General features: G+C 36.2%; 1 protein-coding gene across 1 annotated transcript in view; it reads right to left on the bottom strand.

The window, feature by feature from the left end:
- The window catches only part of LOC102510801 (cytochrome b5 reductase 4), a 67,125-nt gene that overhangs the window by 10,694 nt on the left and 28,471 nt on the right, over positions 1–27,960 (bottom strand). The window contains 10 exon segments of the mRNA XM_006175494.2: positions 2,083–2,169; positions 2,461–2,611; positions 5,341–5,493; positions 7,023–7,163; positions 17,132–17,254; positions 19,780–19,812; positions 21,649–21,742; positions 23,274–23,331; positions 24,743–24,803; positions 25,981–26,010. Coding sequence (XP_006175556.1) covers positions 2,083–2,169; positions 2,461–2,611; positions 5,341–5,493; positions 7,023–7,163; positions 17,132–17,254; positions 19,780–19,812; positions 21,649–21,742; positions 23,274–23,331; positions 24,743–24,803; positions 25,981–26,010 — 931 coding nt within the window.

The raw sequence follows: 27,960 nt of genomic DNA, 5'->3' as shown, positions 1-27,960 counted from the left end.
ATGCTGGAAATTGGGGCCAGCAGAGGGCCTCCAGCTAAAGAGCTGTGCCTACAGAAAGTGGACGGAAAGGTAGGGAGCAGAGCACACCCAGGAGCAGGAAGAGAGAGGGTAAAGGCAGGCCAGCACTCTCACTCCTCCCAGCAGACTGGAGCATGGCACTCACCTGGTGAGTGCGGTTAGAGCCTGGCACCCGAAAGTGAGAAAAAAGCGGGGGGGGGGGGCTCTCCTCATCCTCCTGCCTGCACAATTCCAACAACTCAAATTATGTTGACCGAAACAGAACAAAACAAAACACAGAGCTGACTCTGTTAAAGGACAACTTGTGTTCAGAAGCTGTCAACACATTCCTTTTATCAATTGCTTCTTAAATCAAGTTTAACTCCTAGGGCTAGACTAAGTCTAGACAATGTCTGTTCATGGAAATAATAGTAAGTGGATTTTTCTTGTCTAGGAAACTATCTTGAAGAATACCATGTCAAAAATTTGCCAGAAATACTTAAAAAAAAAAACTGAACTAAGAAAGTCTAGCTATGTCTGTTTAAATTCTTTGAAATGTTTGAACCAGGAGCTCAAGCAGTTCATACAAATCCATGTATACATAGGCCCTCCACAACCACAACCCAAATATCCGAGGTGGGCTGTTACAACTTCAAAGCATTTACACTACCTTCTCAATCTTCACAATAACCTTATGAAGCAAGGAGGAAAGATGTCACTATTCTATTTCAAAGATAAAGACACCAGCCCAGAGGGCTATGTCATTTTTGAACAAAGTTTCAAGCTAGTACAGGGCAGAATGAAAACTAGAATTTAGGTCATTTGGCTTTTTGGTAAATGCTGCTTCCAATTTTCCATCTAGAAAATTAGTAAAAAATACACTTGAAAACTTAGGAATTTATATTTCTTTAAATTATGCTCTAAATTGCCATTTAACTACATAAATATAGTAAATATTCTTAGGTTTATATTTTCCATATGTAAGAAGAGAAAATACTTCCAGGATAATTAAATTCAGATCCTCCTTAATTTGTGCAAATTATTCATTAAAAGAGAAAGAGGGGGAGGATGGGAGGCAACAGAGAGAAAAAAAAAAAAACTAGAAGGAAGCACAGCATCACCTGAGGAAGGATATTCAGCAGCTGTTCAGAACCTGGAGCCCCGGGGACAGCTGAGTTTCTGAGGCCTTTCACTGTTAAATGGCCTAGAATGTTATCTCTACCATACTGTCATCAACATAACTATTTGCTTCAGATATTTTGTGTGATTTATGAAGTCCTGCAATTCTTAGAAATAGTTTTTAATGATTACAGAAATGCTTTAAAAGTATGACAGCTTGTCCAATTCACTCTTCTAAAAAAACTGTTTTGAATTCCCTACGGCTTTCAAATCTCTGTAGGGGAGATGGGGCACACATGCCTGTTCAAATTATCTTACTTCAGTTAACTGTGCTAGGGCTCCTTTCTCGATGAAACAAATTTTTACCTTGCTGTCTCGTTCTACCACTGAACTCTCTGACTCAAATTTTTTTCTATTACCTATATCAGCATTTCCCAAAGTGTGTACTGAGGACCACTAGGGATATTAATGAGTATTAATGTAAACAAACAAAAATGAAGAGAATCTTGCTAAATGATGCGTAAGGAACCCTCTTCTTGGAAAGTCACAGTGGACATTAGCATAGTAAAGAAACATGTTTATTTTTGTTAATCCATCTCACCAAATTTATTTGATTTGTCCCCATTATAATAAAATCTTGAATTACCAAATTGGCTACACTGGATCATTTTCAATGAAACCCAACTCAGTATAATAAATAACATAAACATAAAGCCCAGTACATATTTTGTTGATACATATTTGATGTCACATTGATCTTATCAAATAGTATTTCTTTGGGGGAGGTGTATTAACACTATTCATATTTAGAGGTTGGTTTTTTTTTTTAAAGAGAATTATTGATTAGTTTATTTTTGTTTGAACAAGCTTCCTAGTCAATTAAAACTCCAGCCAAAGGCAGTATAAGGCCTTGACTGAGTAAACATGTATGAATATTTAAACACAGAGCTAATACCACTTTAGTACCTTTCATCCTTAAATGCTAGTTTCTCCAACTGGCTTCTCCAAATTATATCATCCTCTGTTTTATTGAAGAACATCAGCTTCACTTTCCTTAAAAGAAAAACAACAACAACTCAAAAAAAGTACTATTTCAATTACATTTACAATATGCAAGAATGGAAAGTCTAGAAGTGAACTAGCATGAATGATTTTTTTAGTGCCAATTAGGAGGCCGAAAGTACCAAAAACAAAGCAACTCGGAGTGAAGGAGGAAGTGTTAGAAATGATGACTGAGGATGAGGACACGTCTGTTGAACTCCACTAAGTAGTTAATCAATTTAGAAAAGCTTCTACTAATGTAACAGCCTCACAGCGATAGTAATTAAGGACACAATTACATACCTGAGACTGGGTATATTAGTCAAAGCATAATTCAGCACTTTAACCATTGGTGTGAAGCCTGTTCCAGCTGCCAATAAAAAGAGATCTTCCAATTCTTCCAACTGGGTTATTTTAAAATTGCCCTCAGGATTGCTTACGGAGACATAATCTCCTAAACAATGAAATATACACTGAATCAGAAAAAAAATCAGGGAAACTAAGACAGTTAACCTAGTTGAAATTAGAACACCGAGGAGAAACAGGTTGAATGAATAACTATCGTACTACACCTCAGTTTCTAAGGTATGTAAGGAGCTTTAAGAATACTCCTTAGGCCCCCGAGTTATGTCATTATCCTCAAATTATCATTATAATCAAATTTATAATGACATTTTATTATATTCATTTCCCAATATTACTTTTCCCAAACCATCTGGACTCTCTAATATACAAACTACTGACAAATATTTAGGTACAAATTACAAATTGAAACTAATCACTTCAAAAACAGTCTGTGTATACCTGTCTTGCACAGTACAGGGTGGAGAATATATATTCGCTACTTACATACTGATTCTTAACAATAGTAATAAGACTAGCAGGAGAGAAAACTGGAAAAGAAATGTATTCTACAATCTTATGTTAGTAAATGCACTAACTTCATTCCCATCAAATCTTTGAAAAGACACTGATTAAAACAAGAGCTGTTCTGAATTTCATTCCTATAAAGACAAAGACCAGAAACTGTACTTGGAGAATGCTACTTCCAAATCTACAGTCAAAATCACTGAAGGAACCTTTTTTTGCTATGCAATCGATATAAGTCACTATGCACCACTCATATAAGAGAATTGTCTTTAGGATATTTCAGAAATTTTCAATGTAATTTTAAAAATAAAAAATAAAGCTGTCCATATTTTAAAAAACAATTTCAAATGCCCTGGTTTATTTTTAAATGCTTGGATGCTTATAATTTTCCCCCTATTTTACCCATGGCAGGATAGCAAGAATCTCACAGTAACTGACGAATTAAATATTAGAGAATAACAGAGACCCTTTGTTACAGTTTGAAAGGGACCATAAGATCAGAATATCCTCAGGAGAAAGTCAGCTGGCTATTTACTAAACAGTCTCAGAGGATGATATTAACTTGATAACTTCTGTCCGCAGTCCTGTCCTTCCAATGTCATGAAATGATGAGACTCAGGCAGGGACCTGATGCACATTGACGAGCGATTAACACACACGTGCCAGAGTGGCAGTGGATTTTCAGCCAGCCTATCTGTATCTAGTGACCTGAAGATGTCATGCCCCATTCAGGGCATCTCATTCCCAGTATAAGAACATTGGGAAGGCCAAAATAATCACATAAGAGTTGCCTGGTGAACATGGAACTGAAACAAAGAAGTGGATAATTTTATAGGGTAGCTCATTTAGGCAACAACGAGGCTTCACGAGTTGTCACTGCCACGCCAGTGCACAGCCCTCTCGGTAACACAGTATCTGTGCCATGTCTAGATGAAGCTGAAAAACACTCATCTGGATAGTTTAGCTCTCCTTTTCCATGCTCTAGGCTAACTCTCCACCCTGCTCTCTGTTCACACCATCTTTGTAAATAGGTTATAACACCATTGGTTAAGTTTCCACCTACTATATACAATCCTGTGGTCAGTCCTTCACAAGGTGGTATCACCTTCACTAGATTTTCAGGAATTCCAGAATTCTTTAGGTTCACATTTATGTTCAGTATTTTGGTTTCTGTAACCAAAGCTGACTTATCACATGTGTTATGTATAGAAGGCTGAGCTTAACTTTCAGAAAGCAACAAATTTTCTTTATTTCCACATTTTAGTGATCTTCTCCACTGTTACCTCAATATTACTGCTATTAATAAGGGGAAGAGTACTTTTAGTGTTAGTCAAAAGGTGATGAAAAATTGAAGACACAGAAAAAGGAGTAGAAACAGGAAGACAGAAGTCTCCAAATCTTTACAGATTTCACTACAGTCCCTTTATTAATTCTTTCAAAGTACTTGTACTGAGAGCCTATTCTGTGCCAACTGTCATGCTAGGTAAAGGGAAATACAAAGACAAGACAACTCTAGTCTTAAACTCAAAGTCCTGTAAGGAAGGAATATTACTCATTTTTATCCCAGCACTACAAACAGCTTGTTAGTTATTGAGGTGTTTGGAAGAAAAGGGAAGCTTCATAAAGGAATGATACTGTGTTTGAGTCTTGGTACTTGACAGGTAGAGAGAGGGTTGATGAGCATCCTACAAAACTCAGGTACCTATGAAAGAGGAGGACAAATGTGTGCAGCTCTGAGTAGACTATTTTGTATAGGGAGAGGTGAAGCTCTCTTCACGGTAGGCCATGAAGAGGACTTGATCAGTTAGGTAATGGACATCCACCAGAGGTTTCAAAGCTGTGGAGCAACATGATTAAATCCATCCTCAGGGCGGTATGGAAAAAGAACTGGAAAACGCAGATAAACAGCAAGATACTAGGTAGAGGCAACTGAGAGAGACCAGTTACTGATCAAGAGAGAAGTGATGCAGAGTTGATCTAAGGGGCTGGCAGAAGGGATAGAAAAGAAAGATTTAAAAGTCTGAGAGGTAGACTCAATAGAGCTTAGTGGCCGACCAGATTGGGAGGGAGAACGTGGGAAGACTCGGGCATGACTCAAGTCTCCAGATTGGGTCGAGGAGGAGCAGTGGATGTTGCAATTAACAGATGAGGAATATGGAGGTAAGGATGGGTTGGGTGGGACTAAGAGAGCACTACTTCGTAGAGATGGTGAGTTTAAGGTATCTGACAGACTCCCACAGGGAAGTAACTAGAGGACAGCAAACGGGTGATCCAATCCAGAACATGAGCTAGGTTAAAAAAATATATACTAACCGATCTGAAGATGATCAAGCTCTGGTGTGAAGAGTCCAGCAGGATAAATTTTGATCAAAAAGTAGATGTATTTATTGTTGGGAAGAACTGGTTCCTTGAACTCTAAGAGTAAGGAATCAGATACAGGTGTATATGGCTTCACAATTTTAGTACCTAGAAAAGGTCATGACAAAGAAAATCAATTCTAAAAACTGAAATGAATGAAGATGAAATACACAAATTTTACAATGCTATTGATACATATTTAAACCTGTATACTTAATGTGAATATAATTTTACCTATGTCCTATAGGTATATAGTACATGTATATATACCCCAAGCTTATGTTTGCTGAAATAACTTAACAAATCAATAATTCACCCATAATACAAATAATCTGTTTTTATTAAATGTGGCATAAGATGATAGGGATTTATGTTACTAAACTTAGACAACCATCTATGTCATTAGCATATACACTTTGTAATGGGCCACATTACAAAATTAAAATATGGCATCAAAAGTCTGCATAAAGATGCAAGAAGGTACGTACACATAATAATTTTCACTATATACCAAATTTTTAACAATGGATACTGATGGCCAATGGGATCATTTGGGTTTGAGTAAGGGAAGAATTTCCATCTTTACATATTTTGAATTGTTTTAACATTTGAATATGTCATATATTACTTTGGTAATTGAAAAGAATGTTAATCTAACTACTACTAAGAATATAATAATAAGAAACAGGGGGAGGGTATAGCTCAAGTAGTAGAGAGCATGCTTAGCATGCATGAAGGTTCTTCTTATAAAAAAATAAGAAGAAACAGGATAAAATCAGTAAGAATTCATGTTATATTTTAGCTAACCAAATTCTGAAGTAAGAAGGGTCACCACACATTTGAAAGACCAAAATTTTATACCTGGCTCCCTGAATATGAAAATTAATCAACCTGTAAATTCTAATACACTGATAATAACTGCACGGGGGAGATGTCAGCTACTGAGTGCCACTTGGCATTAGTGATGATGAAGAGGATGGATGCACAGTGTCATCATAATACCCCATGTTCCCCAAATCCTGGCTGGGAGCCTGTGAGACTGACTGCTGGGAACACTAGGACTGACATGGGAATGTTACCTTTTGCAGCTTCAGAAAACCAAGATGACCTGAGACATCAGTAAAAAGGGTATTGAAAACAAGTAAATAAGGTAATTTTAGGATGAAAATGAGGGGAGACAAACCCACACAGCGAGGAATACACTTACAGAGCTTCTCATACTGGTGGCACATGCTAGGAAATCACTCATAATCATCCACCTGTTCGGAATTTCATAAATTCAATTTCATAACTGACACAACCGTAAGTGGCTGATGAGAGATGCTAGTGTGTGTTCCTGGTACTTGTCTCCATGGAAGACCATTTGTACATTCCCTCACCTCTTTCCTTTAAGGCTTTGTCAGTAATAAATTCCAATGCTAGTGGCACCATCTCTGTGCCTGGTGACGACTTCTCTGTCCCACACAGTGATACAGCACAGCCACCACACTGCATCATCCACAAACTTAGACTCTTATCACTAAATCCAGCTGCCCGGAAACATTTGTTAATAACCTAAATGGGTGCTTCCTCAAGGGATCAGTACTGGCTCTGAACGGCTGATGAAAGATGTCCCCCAGAGCCTCTGTGGGCCTTACCTGCAATAGTTAGCTTGAGGTAAACATGTTGCCCAATCGGCACCTGCAGATGAGTGCTTGGTGGCAGCATCAAGCAGAAAAGCTTCGTATCATGAGTCACATCTTCCTTGGAAATTAACTGGCACTTTCTGTAGTACAAACCTAGAAAGTCATTCATTTTTTCTTACTGATGAATACATTGAATAAGAAGTCCTACCAGACACACTAGGTGAAAACACAGGCTCAGCTCTGCTCTTCAGTGAGCCTGGATTTCACTAAAAGGCCTACAACATTTTAAAAATTCATCAGAATTTTGAAAATCTTATAGTGTTAATTTTTTTCCATTTCATTTTCTGAGATAACTATTTTCTAAAACCTGTAAATACTTCTGTAATTTGAAAAACAAGCTCTACAAAATGAGTGTTATTTCCTCACATCTGTTATTATAACACATTAAAACCATCACAGTCTAAGAAATTAAAGCCTAATTTACTTCTTAAATTTACTTTTTAAAATAAGCCCATTTTTTAAGCCTATACTAACAGCTATATAATTAAACTGTAGATGTGAAAAATATTTGATAACCAACAAATCCAATTCTAAATTCTTTCCTTACAGACTGGAAAAGTCTTGAAACTCAAGTATTTAAGGTTTAACAATGCCAGCACTATTAAATAACTTTAGAAATATTTCTTTGATAAAAGCAGGAAAAATAAGCATTCTTGTGTCTCTGTATATGTGTACTATATATACACAAACAAAATTCACATGTATATGAATTATAGAACATTTTAACTGTCAAAAAATGATTAAAACAAAACATAAGCTTATGTTTGAGGATGTAAGTTCCAATTATCTGGAATTAATTTAAGTGAAAAACTGAAGATGTCAGGTTTGTGGCACTGAAATACAAATAAGCAAAAGGAATCAAGTATTTCTATAAACACTGGAAATATCTGAAATTAATATCCCAAGCTCAGGAAAGAGAATTTTGGCTTTTATGAAAAAAGATGAAAAGCACAAACAGCGTTCAGCATTGGTTTTGCAGAGAGCTGTTACAGAGGCAGTGGTACCCTGAGCAGAGAGAGGGGCACCGCCAAGCTCCCTCCCTGGGAACTACACCCAGCATCTCAGCATCAAGCCGCCATAGCTCTGAACTATGTCTGTGAGCACCTGTGCTTTATCTTGATTTACTTTGTGCACCCGTTAGCTAGATACGTCCTGGGGTAAATGCTTCCTCACTTTTTGTCATTTCTGCTTATGAAAGGTTTCATAGGAACACTCCACTTTTGGATAGCGGGGAAACCTGTAGCATTTACTTACCTCTCAATTTGCAATCTACCTTTACTCACTTCTTCCTCTAAGATCTTCCTGAACCAATTAGTGGGAGGGCAACCAACTAGTGGGACTACACACTTAAAACGCTCAAATGGAAAACAAATAACCAAAAACATACTAACATCTACAGGACTTAAAAATGTATTGCTATTCATACCTAGATATGTCCAATCAGAAAAACCCACAACTTACAGCCATTCAATAAACACCACAACCTACAGCCATTCAATTCAATAGACATTCCATTTAGAATCTGGGCTATGTAATGAGGGAAATTCAAGATTACATGAACACCTTGAAAGAGGGTCAGAGCAAGGAATGATATTGTCTCTTAGCTCAAGTTCATCAGATGCCTGAAAGGGTGAAGACATACATAGCTGGGACCACTCCTGCTTCTGGAACCTGTCAAGATCAAAAAGGAAGCCTGCACACCTGATGGGCTTTGCCCGGGGAGACATTTTTCATATGATGCGATGATGGACCGGAGAGTCATTAATGACTGAATGAGATTCTAGGAACATGTCAGTTTCTTCTGAGCTGTGTATCATTTTGGTGTAAATCGTCCATGGCCAGAGACCAAGGGGTGGGCCTGAAATAACAGAAAAAATATATACCGGTCTCTGCCCACCATTCCTGCTACAGAGCTCCTAAAACTCTTATAATTTCCCAAGTGATAAGAACTCCAGAAGCATCTCCTGTTCTTATACAGCAGTTCCCCCTTATCTGTGGGGAATACATTCCAAGACCCCTGTGGATGCCTGAAACTGTTTTTTCCTATACATACATACATATGATGAAGATTTAATTTATAAATTTGGCACAGTAAGAGTTTAACAATAACTAACAATGAAATAGAACAATTATAACAATATAATGTAATAAAAGTTATGTGGATGTGGTCTCTCTCAAAATGTCTCACTGCACAAATTTAATTTAATAATTTTCATCTTAACCAAGTATTTATTGTGAACTGTGACCGTAACTTTTGCAGGTTGAGGTTCAACAGCAAAACTAGCATCAATTCCTTTTTCCTTCTTCACAATTTCACAGATAGAGAAGGTTCAAGCTTATGGTAGATCTTAGCAACCACATCATTAGATTTTTTTTTCTTTCCTTATTAGGTCAAGAACTTTCACCTTTTCACTCTAGGGAAGCACTTTATGGCTCTTCTTTGGCATAACAGTATTGCCACCATCACTATCCTTGTGCTTCAGAGCCGTTATTAAGTAAAATAAGTGTTACCTGAACACAAGCTCAAGTGGTAACATTTACGGTTGACCTGATAGTTCAGATGGCTACTAAGTGACTAATGAGTGGGATATGCTGGACAAAGGGATGACTCTTGTCCCCAGTGGGACACCGTCAAGACTGCATCGCATTCCTCAGAAGAGTGCGTAGTTAAAACTTATGAATTGTTTATTTCTGGAGTTTTCCATTTAATATTTTTGGACCATGATTGACCTAGGGTAAGTGAAACCTCAGATAAGGGAGACTACTCTATCTGCCTTTGACCCTCATTTCTAACACAGGACTCCTAAAACCCTTGAAAATTCCTAATAAGAGCACTAGGAGCATCTTTTGTTTTCATGAGGTGGCTCTGAGTGGGCTCCTGGATGACAGCCTGTCACCAGAAAGACCAAGCTATGATTAGAAGCTTGGAATTTTTGGCCTCACACCCCATCCTCCAGAGAGGAGAGAAGGGCTGGCAGTGAAGTTAGTAACTGATCATGCCCACATGAGGAAGCCTCCATAAAATCCCCATAGCAGGGAGTTTGAAGACTTTCCAGGTGGGCAAACACATCAACACCAAGAGGGTGACATACCCCAGGGACAGAAGTTCCTATGTTTGGGACCTTCCCAGACCTGACCTCGCCCTCTATATCTTCCATCTGGATAATCACCTGTATCCTTTATCAGATCCTTTAATACACTGGTAAACACAAATCATGTGTTTCCCTGAGTTCTATGAGCTACTCTAACAAATTAATTGAACACAGGGAAGGGGTCTTTGAAACCTCCAATCTACAGCTGGTTGGTCAGAAGGACAGGTGGTAACCTGGGCTTGCCACTGGCATCTAAAATATGTGTGTGTGTGTGTGTGTGTGTGTGTGTGTGTGTGTGTGTCTGTGTGTGTGTGTGTGTGTGTGTGTGTGTGTGTGTGTGTGTGTGTGTGTGTGTGCGCGCGCGTGCGCGCGCTGGGGGGGGCGAGGGGAGGGACTGTGTGGGACTGAGCCCTTAACCTGTGGGATCTGATGGTATCTCCAGGCAGATAGCATCAAAATTGAGTTAAACTGTAAGACGCCCAGCTGGTGTTGCAGAGACTTGCCTGCAGTGGAGAAAAACCTCATATTTGGGACCAGAAGTGTCAGAAGTGAAGCATCCTGTGTGAATAGTAAGAGACACACGGGACAGGATGATAGGAAAGAATCAAGTTTTTCCTGATATAGGGAAGAAAAATTTGGGATTTTCCTTACAGAATCTGTCACAGTTCATACAGCAGGGGTCAGCCTGATTAGCTTTGCTGTTTCTGCCAAGACAGTGACCTTAATGAGCAATGAACTTGACTGCAGGGATGATGTTCAGAGCACTTGAGAACAAACTATTTTCAAGTACCATACAACTGTCTAACATTTTGACTACCAATAAAATGACTCAAATTCAGTAGAATATCTTCCTATGCAGAAGAAACAGCAGAGTTCTAGTTATTATATACTTTCAAAAGTATTATTTAATCCGCATTTATTCTGTTATTTTTAAAAAATTATTCAGCCTTTTCACTAACTTTGATAAGGCTTCCACTTAACCTCCTGCAGTAGAGTTCTGTCATCCTCACCCAAACCACTCTTGCATGTACAAGTAAGAATACGTTCATAGTATGTCTTCAAACACTAGGATGGTAAAGGTATATGGGCACACAGCTTTCCATATACTGGGTAAAACATCATGAAGCAGGATCATTAAATTGACAATAAAGCATAGTTTCCTTTCAGTTTCAACTATTTACTGTCAGAAATGTACCTAAAGTGTGTTAAGATACTTTATTACCTCACCGAGACTGAATGAGTTGAATCATCCTTTCAAAATGAGGATTTTTGTAGACACTAGTGTTAAACTAGGCGAAAGACAGCTCTTTCTCCAAGACTAGATTCAATGGGGCCTTTAGACAACAGGGCCCACACTAGTTAGCAGGACTGTCACTGAATTAGAATATTTCTGTGCTTATCACTTTTCCTCAGTTCCATAACTAATAATTCAGCCAACATTATACACTAAAGTGCCTGAATCATCTGAATTCTAAGTTTCTGAACTTCTTCTGTTCTATTTTTTAATACAGTAAATAATTTCTGACTCAATTACAGCCTGCCCCATTTATTCTGTGTTTCTTCCTATTCAGGCCATTCTGCTAGAAATGAGACTAAGACAGCAAAATGCCAAAGCATCTTACAGTGACTGTGCAAGTGACAACTTTACACCTGCTGGGCTGAGGAGGCAATTTAAGAGAACAAAGCACAGTGAAGTTTCTATTTGCTATCCACAATATTTTTTTCTTTTCCAGTAATTCTGAATGCTTGCTTTTGGCAGCAAAGAAACAGGGATGCACAAGCAACTAAGGGCTGGGGAGAGGTGAGGGTGGTTCTTTCTATGCCTGCAAGATGAGCCATTGTTCACTGTGACAGCAGACAGCGTGCCTGCAGAATCACAGGCCCCGCAGAAAACCTCAATTAAATGACTGTTCACATAGTGTTGACAAGCACTTTTACAAGTACAGACAGTACTTCTGTGTGTGTGTGTGTGGTGTCAGCAGTTAAGAAGCACTGATGAAAGTACAGGTCAAATCATGCGAAAGTGTCATTTTCCTAGGTTAAAAATAAGTATCAGTGATTTCATACAGTTCAACTGGAATTAAAAAGATAGTTATAGATTCAATATATATTTAACCTGAAGGTTTATAAATGGCTGCTGACGTATCAAAATTATGACATTAAAAAAATCTTATTTATAATTTTGTATCCCAATATTACTGAACTGTTGTTGACAAGTCTTTAAAAGTACCTTTGTCTGACGATCTAAGTCCCCATAATAAGGGCAATCACAATTAAAATAAAATTTTAGGTTGGGTACAGAAATAGCTACCCAGTTATCTATTAGTTTCTGATCCTTAATAGACAAATAAGTTCCTCAGCCATCTCTCTGACACACACAAACACACACACACACACACACACACACAACTAATCACTCATAATCTTCATCTTTGGGAAGAAGAAAATAATTGGAAGCACCCAGCTTACAAATGGTACTCTCATTCATACAGTTCAAATCCATACAATTTAATTTACCATTTGGATTAAAGGTAAAAATGAAGTAGTTTCTCTTCTCTGATTATGTTCTTTGCTGTATGTGACTCTTTCATGTAAGAAAATTCTAGATTTGGCATGAGAAGGCATTGCATTAAAAGTCTTCAACTTATATGCTTATTTTCAAACTTAAATTTTTTAGCAAACAAATTTCAGTAAGAGAAAGCCAGTATGTTAATACAGTAAAAACTGATAATTTTAGTAATACATATTGAAAACCTAGGAACCACATGACAGACTGAACACTTGAAGTTACTGACAGCAGGTTAATCGTAACACTCCAATGATGTAAGTATCCAGCTTTGCTAGTGCATAAAACAATCTATACTTTTGTCATCATTTAAGGAAGAGAAAGAACAAAGAAATTATCTATGCTTACGTCAAATAAATTTAAAAAATCCCCCAAACTCTGAGTCATTTTCCAAAGTGGAAAATCTAATTCACTGAAAAATACAAGCATGGCCCCAATTTCAGACAAGAAAGCTAAAGCGAACTATGGTGGTTCATAACTCACACCAAAATCTATGGCAGGGGTAAAAGAGTTCATGGAAATCCTCGGGGAAATTATAGGGAAGGATACTTGGGCGATGTTCATTCTAACTATTTCCAAATGGAGGTCAGCTTGGTTCTCAGTATCCTTTATATCTTGGCCTTGGATTTTATCTGGTTTGCTAAGATTTTTCAATCATAAGACAGTCAGATAATTTCAGGGCAACAGATTTCACTTTAATGATATCTGTTTTCATTTTCATTGTCTTTCACTAATTCTCTTCTGATCTGCTAAGTCACACTATTATTCCTCTGGGTTCTCCCTCCCTACCTTATACCACACAACTGAGACTTCCTGCTCTGGGAAAATGCATCTATTTCAACATTCCCACACATGGCTTATATTTTTCCTTCTCTACCACCTGCAAAAGGTCTGGCACAGTAAGTACCCAGTAATGATTTGAACTGCTACCTGGAAAGCCCTTTATAGTTTTTGTTTGTTTGTTTGTTTGTTTTTTGAAAGCCACTTTCAAAATCTTGCTTGAAATTCACCTCTCCGTACACATGAAAGTCATTCAAGGTCATCTGCACCTGTTCAGAGTTACCTTAAAATACTTTCAAGTTTGCACTATTGTAACTTGCTCTCATTGGCCTGTTTCTTGATAAAAGTATCCCTCAACCTCATGTTTGTGCATGTTCCTTCTTCCACCTGGGAAAATAATATCTGATGCCTTTTATGTTTCGTACCACAGTACCTAAAATAACATTCTGCATATAATGTGTACTCAAAACAAGGCTGCCTGATACTTTTCTGAAAATTAAAATATTATCCCCAAATATATTTTTTACAATTTTAAATATTTAAAGATGGCAAACTGAAAAGATGCAGTTAGTTCTTTCTCATGTCTCCCTAAAATAACAGCAAAGTTTTTTTGTGTGTGTGTTTGGCTGTTTCTTAAGGGACAGCCTTTAAGGATAGGAAAAAAAAAAAAAAACAGAAATAATAAAAAAGCAACAAAACTTCGGGAGCTGACAAGGCAAAGAAATGACTGGTAACTGACTCAGTAAAGTTGAATCCTCAGCTAGCTGTCGTACAAAAAGCCAAGAATCAACCCATGTAACACAAGATCCCTTTAAGGCTCAGAAATTGGCAGGACCAAGTATCTCTGGAATCAGGATGCAGGGAAAGATAAAACCACTTCTGTTGCCTCAGTAGATTGTCCTAGGAGAACACTGCTACGATTTGTATCAGAAGTGTTTTGCCTATGTTCTCTTCTAGGAGGTTCATGATGTCTTGTCTTATGTTTAAGTCTTTAAGTCACTTTGAGTTTATTTTTGTGTATGGTGAGGAGTGTTCTAATTTCATTGATTTACATGCACCTGTTCAGTTTTCCCAACACCACTTGCTGAAGAGACTGTCTTTACTCCATTGTATATTCTTGCCTTCCTTGTCAAAGATTAATTGACTGTAAGTCTGTGGGTTTATTTCTGGGCTCTCTATTCTCTTCTGTTGATCCATGTCTGTTTTTGTGCCAATACCATGCTGTTTTGATTACTACAGCTCTGTAGTATTGTCTGAAGTCTGGGAGGGTTATTCCTCTAGCTTCATTCTTTTTCTTCAGTATTGCTTTGGCAGTTCTGGGTCTTTTGTGATTCCATATAAATTTTAAGGTTATTTGGTCTAATTCTGTGAAAAATGTCCTGGGTAATTTGATAGGTATCACGTTAAATCTGCAGATTGCTTTGGGTGGTATGGCTATTTTTACAATATTAATTCTTCCAATCCAAGAGCATAGCATATCTTTTTATTTCTTTACATCATCTTTAATTTCCTTAATCAATGTTTTATAGCTCTCTGCATATAAGTCTTTTATCTCCTTTAGTCAGGTTTATTCCTAAGTAGTTTTTTTTGGATGCAATATTAAAAGGGATTTTTAAAATTTTCTTTTTCTGATATTTCATTGTTAGTGTAAAGAAATGCAACAGATTTTTGTATGTTAATCTTGTATCCTGCTACATTGCCAAATTTGTTTATCCATGCAAGTAGTTTTTGTGTGGAGCCCTTAGGGTTTTTTATATATAGTATCATGTCATCTGCATATAGTGACAATTTTACCTCTTCTCCTCTAATTTGGATCCCTTTTATTTCTTTTGTCTGATCGCTATGGCTGGGACTTTCAATACTCTGTTGAACTGAAGTGGTGAGAGTGGGCCTCCTTGTCTTGTTCCAGATTTTAGTGAGAAGGCTTTCAACTTTTCACTGTTGAGTATAATGTTGGCAGTGGGTTTGTCCCAATGTTCATATCAGCACTATTTACAATGGCCAAGATATGTAGTGGTATACACACACACACACACACACACACACACAATAAAATACTACTTAGCCATAAAAAATAATGCCATTTGCAGCAATGTGGATGGACCTGGAGATCATCATACTACATGAAATAATCCACAAAGAAAAAGGAAAATATCATATTATTATATCACTTATATGTTGAATCTCAAAAAAAAAAAAAAAGACATAGATGAACTTATTTACAAAACAGAGACAGGCTGACAGACACAGAAAACAAACTTATGGTTACCAGGGAGGGGGCAGGGGGTGAGAAGGGTTAAATTGGGAGCTTGGGATTCATAGATACTATACATAAAATAGATAAACAACAAGGTTCTACTGTATAGAACAGGGAACTATATTCAATACTTCGTAATGGCCTATAATGAAAAAATATGAAAAGGAATACACATATATTTATGTATAAATGAATCACTATGCTGTACACCAGAAATTAACACAACATTGTAAATCAACTATACTTCAATAAAAAACAAACAAACAAAAAACAAAGAAAGCATCTAATACGAAAGGCAGACCAAAACAAAGAAACAAACTGCAGAAATACAGGTTATACAGGGAGATAAAAACTCTAAAATACTATCAGTTATACTTAAAAAGATAAAGGAAGCTAGTAATAACAGGATGCTAAAACAAAGGGATAAAAATCAAAAGAGTTTTTTAAAGTTAAAAATATGAGAGTAGAAATGAGAAACTCAACAGCAGAGCTGGAAGACACAGCTAAAGAAATCTAGAAATCTCCCAAAAAGTAGACCAAAAGGACAAAATTGAAAATAAAGAGAGAAAAAAAGAGAAGTTGTCAAGAAGGCTTAAAATAAGAATATTTCTAGAAGGTAAAAACAGACCATGAAGGGAAGAAAAATTAATATTGCTCAGACCCAAGGATCTTAAGTTTCCATAATGGGAAGATTAGCAAAAAGGATGAACATCCAGCACAAAAAATGAAAACAGACCCCCATTAAGGCATATCGAACTGTCAAATTTCAAAATATTTGGAACAAGAAGCAAATCCTACCAACTCCCAAAGAGCAAATATAGCGTATGTTCACTCTTTGAAAATTCATCAAGTAGAACACTTGTAATATACATATTTTCCTATAAATATGCTATGCTTACATAGAAAGCTTTAAAAAATAAAGGGAAAAAGGAAATGAATGGTATCATCCTTCAGGAGTAAACTCAGAAACTGGCTTAGATAAGCAGAGAGACAATAAATGTGCCTTCTTTAACAGAAAAAAATTAGACATGCAAACAAGGAATATACTTAACTTGTTTTTGCAGCTTTTATAAAAAAGAATGTGAAGGGGTGAATGGCTGACCAGTCTAAGCACAGTGGGTTGTTCCACGTAGGGATCATTACCTAATGACTTTCTTATGCCAATCATTAGATAGTAGAGTCAGAAATTTAACCTCTATTAAAAAAAACAAAAAGAGGGTAACAGATACAGTGTCCCTTTTCAACTCCTTAGAAGGAGATACAAGGACCTTTGGCTCATTCGAAGTGGCCTTCCAAACTCTGGTATAACTGAGCCACTAACATGACATTTTCATGAACCAGGACTTAAAATAACAGCACAGCATACCTGTATCTTTCTTTGGAATAAATGAGTTATGATCCTCCAGGGGATGACCAAGGCATTTCCAAGAAGCATTTTCTTTTTTCTTTACGACAATCTCTATTTTTCCCACATTCTCAACAACCCGCACTGAAAAGAAGATAAATTCAATTTGCAGTCACTGATACTTTAAATATAAGATTTTATTTTTAAACCAACCTTTCTCAAACAACCCAAATGTCCCAATCTGATACTAATGACACTGATTATTAGTGAGATAAATAAAATTTTGTGTACATGTTCATGAAAATTGTTTATGCCTTATATGATGTTAAATCCAGTTTAATTTATTTTAGATTCAGACTAACTTCTTTCAAATTAATTTATCAAGAGCCAAACTGATACATAATGCATTTTCATACAAGCTCAAATAGTCATGGCAACTAATTAACACATAGCTTAAAAAAACTTAAATATACAAATTAGCCATGAATGGATCCAACAAAAGCAAATTTAATTTATACCCTTTTAACATTTTTTGGGATCTGGGGGGTTCTTATCAGTGAATTCACTAAACCAACACTGAGCCTCATAAACAGAAACAGCTCAAGGAGAATAAGTCCCTATAAAGCTCATGTCAATTTTTGATAATTAAAAATCTCTTGGATTATCTTTTTATTTTGAATGATCAAAATAGTTTAGAATATAAAATAGTTTATTATAATAACAAAATAATAATAATTCATAATAAAATAAACTTGAATATTCTATAAAATAAACTTTAATATTCTGATTAAATTTTATGAATTGAATGTGCTTTTAAAGATCTAAAGTATATTTCTTTTTGTCTTTAGAAACAATCTGTTCTTCACTATAAACATATAATTTAGTGGCAATTAAACAACTCTGAAAGACAGATTAGTCAAATGAATTCAATTCAATGAACACTGATTTGAAACTTAACAAACATTAAAAAGTTCTTGACCTTAACGAGTTTAATTTATACAATTTATAGAACTTACTGTGTTATACAGAAAAGTGAAGGCACAGAACCAGTGTAAGGTACTATGACAGTACTTTAAAACAAGAAACTTGTTTTAAATGGAATATTATTTAGCCTTTAAAAAGTAGGAAATCCTGCCATTTGCAACATATGATGCATCTAGAAGGCATTATACTAAGTAAAAGTAAGTAAGACAGAGAATACATATACTGCATGGTATCACTTGTATGTGGAATTTTTTTAAAAAGTCAAACTCATAGAAACAGAGAGTAGCATGCAGCGATATGGATAGACCTGAAGATTGTCATTCTGAGTGAAGTGGGTAGGAAGGAGAAAGCAAAATGCCATATGACATCATTTATATGAGGAATCTAAAAAATAACAATAATAAGGACACAAGTGAACTACTTACTACTTATAACTAAGACGACTGACTTCTTGAATATGTGAAAGCACATTTGACTGCCCGTTATGACTGGATTACTGCATAATGTTGATTCTTATTTTGTAGTTGGTTTTATTCCTTTGATAAGTATGTAAGTTTGAAAAGATAAAGTTCTAATCTGTTCTTGGAAACAATAATCAGTACATATATGTAAACTAAAAAAAGTGCAGTATACTGTATATATGTATTTACATGCAATATAATGTGTATGTGCAGTCGAACTGTAATAATTTTACCTAATAAAACTGAAAAAGAAAAAAAAGAAACAGAGAGTAGCAAAATAGTGACAGGAGTTGGGGGGGTGGGGGAAATAGGGAGAAGTTGACAAAAGGGTACAAACTTTCAGCTACAAGGTGAAAAATGTCTAAGGATCTAAAGTATAACATGGTGACTACAGCTGATTACACTGTCTTGTATAACTGAAATTTGTTAAGACAACAGAACTTGTGTTTTCACACACACACATACAAACACAAAGGTAAATCTGTGAAGTGATGGATGTGTTAATTAATTTGATTGTGGGAATCTTCACAATGTATATACCTTTATCAAATCATCACATTGTACATTTTAAATCTTTAATTATAATTTTGTCAATTATACTTCAATAAAGCTAAAGAAAAACAAAAAACAAAAACACAAGAAGCCACCATTTTCTAATGAGGCTTCTGTTGTTAAACAGCTGTGTAAAATCTGCACTGTGCACTCACACACAGCAATATCCATAAGTTAATGTGCACTGTCAATATTAAACATTTAAATACAGACATCTAAGAAAACTATGGTCAGTATATTTCTACAAGCTGCACGTCAGGAGGAGGGCAGGAAAGAAGAATGGAGACAGGACGTTTTTCTAAGGAGAGGAAAAGGAAAGCACAAGACATGAACAGGGGAAAGAAAAAAGGGGTGTGGGGAACTGAAACCAGAGGGAGAAGAGTGTATTTAAAAATGAATGTATTTGATATGTATGTATATGCATGACTGGGACATTGTGCTGTACATCAGAAATTGATACATTGTAACTGACGGTATTTCAATTAAAAAAATTAATGTATTTGTTTATATAGAAAACATTATATCTTTGTTCTGCAACAGGAAAATACATAGAAGAAAAATAAGATAAAATGCTGTTTTTTTCAAACCCTTTCTCTCTCTTCCCATGTGTGTATGTATGTATGTGTGTGTGTGTATGTATGTAGGTACATACATTATTTCTTGGTAGCTTACCAGAAAAATCTTCCTGAATCTCATGGCTTAGGCCTGGAGAAAAAAAATTCAGTTAAAATCCAACTTCATTCAATTCATATGGTCTACCAACACCATATAAGATCATTTAAATGGTTCTTTTACACCCTATTTCAAATCTAACATACCCTGAGAGACCAAAAGACAGAAACTGAACACAGCCAAAATGTCGCATACAATATTTTGAGACAAATTATTTCATAACTAATTATTATATATTTCTTCAATTTTTCCATTTCTCTATTACTCAAAGAGTAACTACTCAGTTGCTCACAAGTGGGGGCCCATACTGGTCTAAGCATGGCCCCAGACTGACAAGCCTACAAACCAAGACAGGAGCAGGGCAGGGAGAGAGGCAGCACATGAAGCACATGTGTGCAGGTGTGCGTGTGAACACAGGCCAGGCCTGAGTCCAGCCCAGTTTTTCCTTTCTTACTGTCTGCTAAGTTGAATGTTCATTCAGCTATTGAAAAAAATCGCTGAGAGTCTACGTGTGTCGTGCACTTTCTCGGGTGCTACAGGTACTGCAGTTAGTAAAAGAGAAACATTCCTGCCCTCATGGAACTTACATTCCAGAAGACGGAGATGCAAGAAGTATTTTTACATACATCTGCTCTAAGTTTCACGGTGTTAATATGGTTATCTGGAACTTACAGTTTTGCATTATTTTAGCCCTACTGATCTACTGTTAGTAAGAAGAGTTTCACATTTTTGACTGTGGAATTTTGGGCTTTTATACGTGTGCTAGATACAGTTAGCTATGGTGTGAATAAAACTAGCCATGAAGTATCTGAGACATAATAAATGCTGGCACAGAGGTCTTCATTAAAGAAAAGTCATGACAGAGCTAATGAATAATGTATACTTTTCTAGACATCTGAGTTTTCGGTTAAAACTCTCCCTAAGAGGCAATATAAGATCTTACGCTAGCAAAAAACAGGAAAGGACATATTTCTGGAAGAAAGGTTTAAGATTTGAGGTTGACTTAATCTAATGAATGGGGGAAAAAAGTGAAGGAAAAACATTTATCAACTCCAATCAAATTCAGGACTAAAGGCTCTTCATTAATGTAGTAAAGCCGTGAGCAGAATCGCGAGTCAGCTGAGGTCCGGAGAGCTTCAGTCGCTGTTTTTCAAAAGTAAATGAAATGTTCTTTACATGAGAATGAATGCTTAAATCACCATTTTCTTCTTGTTTTTATTTTATTACATTTCTGCCTTCTAGTAGAATAACATTACCTTCTTAAAAAGAAGAAAGGATGAAATCTTAGTCATTACGGGTGAGAACTGGATTAAGAATCTGCTACCTTTGATTCCAGATTTTAGTGTTTCTTTCTCTTGAAGGATCTGTAATCTCTCTAAACAGCAGAAGTGAACTGCATGGGTGATCTGTGGCCAGGAAGGGCCAGCAGCGGAGGGGCACAGTGCAGCCTCACAGCCCAGGGGGCTTTGGCGTAGCCTCTGACATCCTATGGCAGAGCTGTGAGAAACAGGCCAACGTAGCGGTGTCTGGTGACGGCTGCTCCGTGGGAGCGTGTGACAGGCAGGCCTCCGGAGGCTGGTTTGTTAGGTGTTAGGTAACAGAGTCTTAGAAAGCTGAGCCAACAAATTATTTCATATCAATACTGATTTTGATCGCATCCAGTTGCTTAAACTTGCAAAAGGGGAGGATGTATTGCCATTTGCAAGCACTTTCATTAGTATAAAGAAATAACAGAAAAAACTGAACAAGAATAACAAATTAAAGTGACAATACCAGATAAAATATCATAGTTACCAAGACTACACCAGTTACTACTATACTTCAAGGGAAACAAAAGGTGCTCCCATTAATACAGAATAAGGTACTTACCAGTATGTATCAGATAGGAATAGTCCTTGATAAATGTTTCTGCTCTCAAGGAATCATCCCGAAGGTCAACTATTACTGAGTCTAAACTGATATCCTTAAACAGAAATCGAGAAGAGAAAGATCAAAAAGTAAACCTTTTTCAAACTTCTATCACTGTATTTCTAAGATGATCAGTGCAAACTCACACGGCACTGCTTTACAGACCTGACAATGTGCACACACAGCACTCCTGTTTTTCCCTTTCTCATACAACCCAGTTCTCCTCCTTTAAAACATACATCACAATTTTAACTACACACTTGTCTGTGCTTCATGTCTACCTTACCCACGTGTCTCTAAGCTCTAAGCATAAAGAACTGTCTTCAGAATTGCTTGGCACCTAGTAGGTGCTCAATAAGTATTTCTCACATTAATAATGTGGAAAAACAATTAGAATCAGACAAGAAGCCAAGCTGTTTGTGTTCATTTTAATCTTTCCACTTTTATATGGCACAGGGCAAATAACACAGCCTCTTAAGCTCAGCTTGTCAAAAAAAATAAATTCACTAACAAATTTTCACAGAATTTCTACATAGCTTTGGGGCCAGCTATTTGGTACCTATCATTTAGACCATACACTGAACACATTATTCCATGTAGAAATCCTCCCCCTCTCTTTAGTCATCCATCCTCTGTGCCTCCTGATACCACCAATGGGAGTAGACCCCACCCTCTCCTACTGAGGAGACAATAACAAGGAGGAGCAGAAGGCGGGACCAGCAGTGCCTCTGGCCCCCTTGGCTCTTTCAGGCAGAGGCTGGTTGCCCCGGGAGAACAATCAAATCCTGCTGCAAGAATAGGGGGAACTCGCTGGCTCAGGTATGGTTCTGCTCCCACAGAAGTAGCATGAATGCTCAGAAATTCCTAGCGGCCAGAACTTGCCTCTAAATCTACATGGGTCCTCAGGTGTGGGAACCTTGCCAGTTTGCTGGAGGATGTTGTCTGGAGGTGTAAGTTGCCTGCATATTTATCTGACTTTGCAGCTGGACTGTAAGCCTGGTGAGAGCTAAGTTTCTATGAATGTGGCCCATAATTAGATCTTTGAATTCTATGGAAGTGTTGAAAATGAAGCAGGTGTTTAATAAATACTTAGCGAATGAATTAACTCCTTAATTGTAGTTTCCAGAGGGCATCTGAATCCCATTAGTGGTTTAAGCACACTAAGCCACAGTAGTACAGTCTTTCTTGTCACAAATCCCTATTTATGTGCAGGAAATTAGTTCTTATGGTGAAGTTAAACTGGGACTCTCACTTCTGTTATCCATGCTTTAAAAAAAAATTACAGAAAAGCATATAAAATACTTCCTAGTCTATTTTCTTCCTAAGATGCTATAGCATGGTTGTTAAGAGCATATCCTATGGAGCCAGCCTGCCTGGGTTCAAATTACTAGACCTATTCCTTACTGTGTAACTCTGAGTAAATTAATCTCTGTTTCCTCATCTGTAAAACAGGGATAATGAAAGGATGGACCTCAAAGAGTTGCTGTAAGTAAGTTAATACAAGGAGAGTGCTTAGAAAAGTACCTGCATGTAGCTAAATTTATTATTTACTTCTGTTTTCCTTCTGATTTTAAAGACATGTTTACCTTCTGTTTAGTATATATGACAATGGTGACTAAAGAGTCTGTCTGGAACCAGTCATAGCTGTAAAAAAGTAAAAAAAAAAAAAAAGAATGAATAATTTGTGCATTAACACATATTAAATCATTAAATAAAATTTTTAAATGTATACAATTAAAAATACAAAATATGACAAAATAAATATATGATTTAAAATATATAGCTTAAAATCTACAGCAAGAAATTTACTTCTCTAGGTTAACATTTTTCCTAAATAATCAGTGGTGTTACCATTAAAACTGGCAATTATTTCTAAGTTTAAAATACGTATACTTTCATGTATTCCAACTTGTAGAGAAACAAACGATATTCTTGACAAGACACCTTATAAAGGTTACATATCTAAAATTTCTTTTTCCAGAGCAATAACACAACACAACATGTTTTCTGAAGGAGTATGACAAAATCTACATGCTCATCACCTTCACTCTTCCCCATCACAAATATATTACTCAAGAAATTAATTCACCAAGGATGTTTAATGGGCAACGGTAAAAACTTAGGGAATAACTAGGTCTTCTGGTTTGTAATAGCTAGTGATCAAACTGGTAACTGTTTTTCAATTTATTACCTGCATACAAGTACCCAGTGTGAATCCTAGGAGGAGGTATCCTGAGGCCTTTAACTTAAAATTGGATATGAAATAATGTAACAGATATAAAAAGTGCAGCAGGGTGCTGCTTGTTACAGAGTCGTGATTAGGGGAAAGGTGACAAGAGAAAGAACTACACATTAACACACGTAGCCTATGGGCATCTGGGATACCACTAACAGAAATATACACGGATTGATTGTTTAACTTACTAAGACAAGTGCGCAAGACATTCTGAAGGATTTCCATTAAAAACTGATCAAACAAACTAGATATACAAAAAACAGAATAGCTGAATATACAAAAAACAGAATAGCTGAATACACTATGGTATGATCACATGATGGAATGCAGACAAAATGCTTTTGCAGGATATTTCATAACACAGGAAATTGATCATAGGATATATTGCAACACCAATACTATCAAAATAGAATAATATGGAAATAGGTATTACATGAATCAGGTATTAAGAGTATGTGTCTAGGGTTGATGGGATTACAACTGATTTTTATCACTTTCTTTTGTATTTCTCTCTACTTTCCAAGTTTTCTACCATGAATGTGTATTTTACAATCAGAAAAATATTTTTGAATAATTTATTTTCAAAGTTGTGGTGTTTAAAATGGATTAAACTTTAGTCCTGTTAAAAATTCACCTTTACAGAACAGTTCATTCTCCAGCAATGCTTGATAAATGAGGCACTACAGTTCTTGTGTTAAAGAAGCATGATTAATATAAAAAGCAATACATCAAACTTGGAGCCATCTTTTATTTTTTTTAATGTGTATATTTTGGTGTAGAACTGATTAAACTTTAAAAAAGTAAAACAAGAATGCATACCTCGGAGAACTAGGACCTTCTTTGGCAAGTGTATCTGTCACTTGGCTCTTGGGAAGCATGCCTTCGCAAAGAAAAACAACCAAAACAGCTACAGTTTATCTAAGCAGCATTTTTCTCTCTTTTTCCATCTTTTCAGTAAACTTTTTATAGATATATGATAAGAGGTCACAAATTATAAATGTATTGCTCAATGATTTTCCATAAGTAAAACATACCCTTGGGGCCAGCACCCTCCCAGTACCCCTTCCAATCACCACCCCTACCCCAAAGGTAACCACTATTCTGACTTTTAACATTATGATTAGGTTTTTAACATTATAATGAGGTCTGTATTTGACCTTTATAAAAATAGAATCATAAAATATGTACTCTTTTGGTCTGGCGTTTTTGGTCCGGCTTTATAGACATAACAGTTAATGTCAAATAAGCATGATTCTAGTAAACAACAAATCAAGGCTGGAGCTTTCTGAGATTTTATCCATGCTGTTGCATGCATTAGCAGTGGTCCCTTTTTATTACTGAGTTATTATTACACTGTATGAACATGTCGCATACTGGAATCTATTCATTCTCCTGGTGACGGACTTTGGGCAGTTTTTGGCTATTATGCATAGCGCCGTAATAAATATTCTTGTGCATGTACACACGCATTCTTAAAGAACACACGTCTGCATGGGACGTGTATGTTTTGCTTTGGTAAATACTGCTAACCAGTTTTCCAAAGTGGTTGTACCAATTTACACTTTTTACCAGGAGTGTATGGGGGGCCTGTTGCTCCACTACTTCACTGACACGGGGTATTCTGTCTTTTTTCATTTTAGACATTTTTGTGTGTGTCCTTCAACGTCGCATTTTCAAAGGCCACTAATGCTCTGGTTTGTGAATTGTTTTAGAAAACTCTGAGACGTAGAAGATCTCCAGAGATTCTGTAAGCATTAAGTATTTTCCTTCCACCATAAGAGTGTATTCTTTGGATCTGTAAGATTTAGTTTGGGGAAGGAAAAAAAAAAAAGAGTACTTCTGCTCAAAGACTTTGGAAAATAACTGCATCAATTATGTTTCTGTTTCTCCAACAGCACAGGGTAGGGGATCTATAAAGTTCTGTCCAATGCTCTAAATTTAGGCAAGTAAAGACATCCTTCATATAAAAACTATCTAAATACCCCAGATAATTCCATGAGGCAACATATATAATCATGTGAACGAGATTCATTTTGTATTATAAATGTATGACTTACCATTCAAGATTTTCTTTTCCTCACGATAGTCTGTACAGTGATTTAGAAAAAAAGAAGTCAGATAAGAAAACTGTAACATCAGAGAGAACAGTGGTTAACATTATTGATTTAAAGGTAACTGCCCTCCTCTTGAAGGGCTTTCTTCCAAGGCCTGACAAGATAAATAAGGCTAATAAACAGATGGCCTATTTCTCAAATAATTAATTTCATCTCTGAAGACTGCCAGGCCATTTCTGCAGGCTCCCACTTCACTGGGCTTTTTCCTCCTTCTTTGAACTTATTTTTCTAATATCTTGGTTAATTTCTTTAGTAAACACATAAAAACCCAAGCTTTGTCCAGGTCATCATATTCTAAATGAGTCAAAACTATCCAAAATTTATTATATTACACTTTATAAATGAATCATATATGTTAACCCAAAGAAAGTTGCCTGATTATCTTTCTCTTTCATCTAGGTCAGCACTTAACATGATTATTGTTACTTTAAATTTAAATGGCCAAAATGCTGAAAATATGTAAAGACTTCCACTTGTATATCAATTCATTTATCAGTGTTAAAAGCCAGAAAAAATTTAACAGGTATTTTCTTTCAGGATGGCAGCCAGCTCAAAAACCTATATTATGTCTCGATCACAAAAGTGCTGTACTGTATGTCAAAATAAAACCCTCAACAAGTTGTCAGAGCTTAAAAAAAAAAAAGCCAAACTAACACAAAATATCCAAGTAGCAAATTTATAGACATCACTTGTTAAGGTAACACCTTGTTTTAATAGAAAAAGAAACCAAAGTACTTAAAGCTTCCAAATTTTTCATGTTCTGATTTTCAATTAACCAGATATCCTATAATTACTTCCACTTCACTCACATGTCATAAAATAACCATGATTAAGGAGAACAGATGACCATCCTTTTTGTTTATTTTCCCCATTTGACCAAAATAATTTCATAGCTGAAAGGAATCTTAACAACAGACACCAAATTATCATCCAATCCCCTCATTTAAGACTGAAAATCAGAGGTCAGGACTTGAATGAAATCCACACCTCTTCAGCAGCAAAGCCAAGATCAAACTTCTTCCGTGAAATTTAGCACTATTTTTCTTGGTATGTCATTGTGAGGGTTAATACTTTCTGAAAAAACACAAGCCCTAAAAATCATTTAAATTAGACCTCAAAATCAGCTTTGTTTCTCACTGCCAGATAAAAATCTCATCATTACAGTTTGCAAGGGATCACCGATGTCCCCACTTGTTCACTTACTTTCATCCGGTTTCATCTGTCTTTGCTACTGTAGTTGTGATTATTTGTTTTATCTTAGAACAAACAGCGAATTCACAGTAACATAAGTAAATTAAATCTATTTTCACTGTACAAGCACAGTTGGCAGTTTGATGAATCTCTTTATCATGGAAAACAATTTGTTTTTATCTAAGAGCAGCACAGATTTTGAAAACTTACCCCAGGTAATTTATTCCTAGGGAGAAAGTATGTCATCTCATACGATTACCTCCTGTCTGTTTGAATCCTGTCAGAACTTTCTGGATCTTGCTAAATTATTCATTTTTTTCCTGAGTCTTTTTTAATATAAGAAGTACCAATAGGAAGAGAACACCTACTTAGATCTAAAATATCATTAAAATGCTACTAGTCTACTTGTGCAACTCTTCAAAAACTGAGCCATAGAAAGAAAAAAGCCTTTTTTTTTTTTTTTTTACTTTTAAGCATATTTACATCTGAGTCACATGAGACCCTTCCTGCTCTAACAAGAAATGTCTTGATAACTAACTCCATCATTTGGTTGGCTCCACGGCCAAGAAAATTCACATCTTCTCATAACATTGGTCAGACAGCATTACTCTGATAAGAGCCTGTGCTTTCTGAAGAGGTCAGAGTCATTTAGAAGGCTGGAGCTGTGAACTATCAGCACTCTATTCTTCTGAGGTAAGAGGGCTGGGTTAGAATTTTTAATTGACTCCATTC

The sequence above is a fragment of the Camelus ferus genome, chromosome 8 (genome assembly GCF_009834535.1).
Source record: "Camelus ferus isolate YT-003-E chromosome 8, BCGSAC_Cfer_1.0, whole genome shotgun sequence".
Lineage (NCBI taxonomy): Eukaryota > Metazoa > Chordata > Mammalia > Artiodactyla > Camelidae > Camelus > Camelus ferus.
Note: the sequence above shows the minus strand (reverse complement) of the source record. Positions and strands in the feature narration are given on the sequence as shown.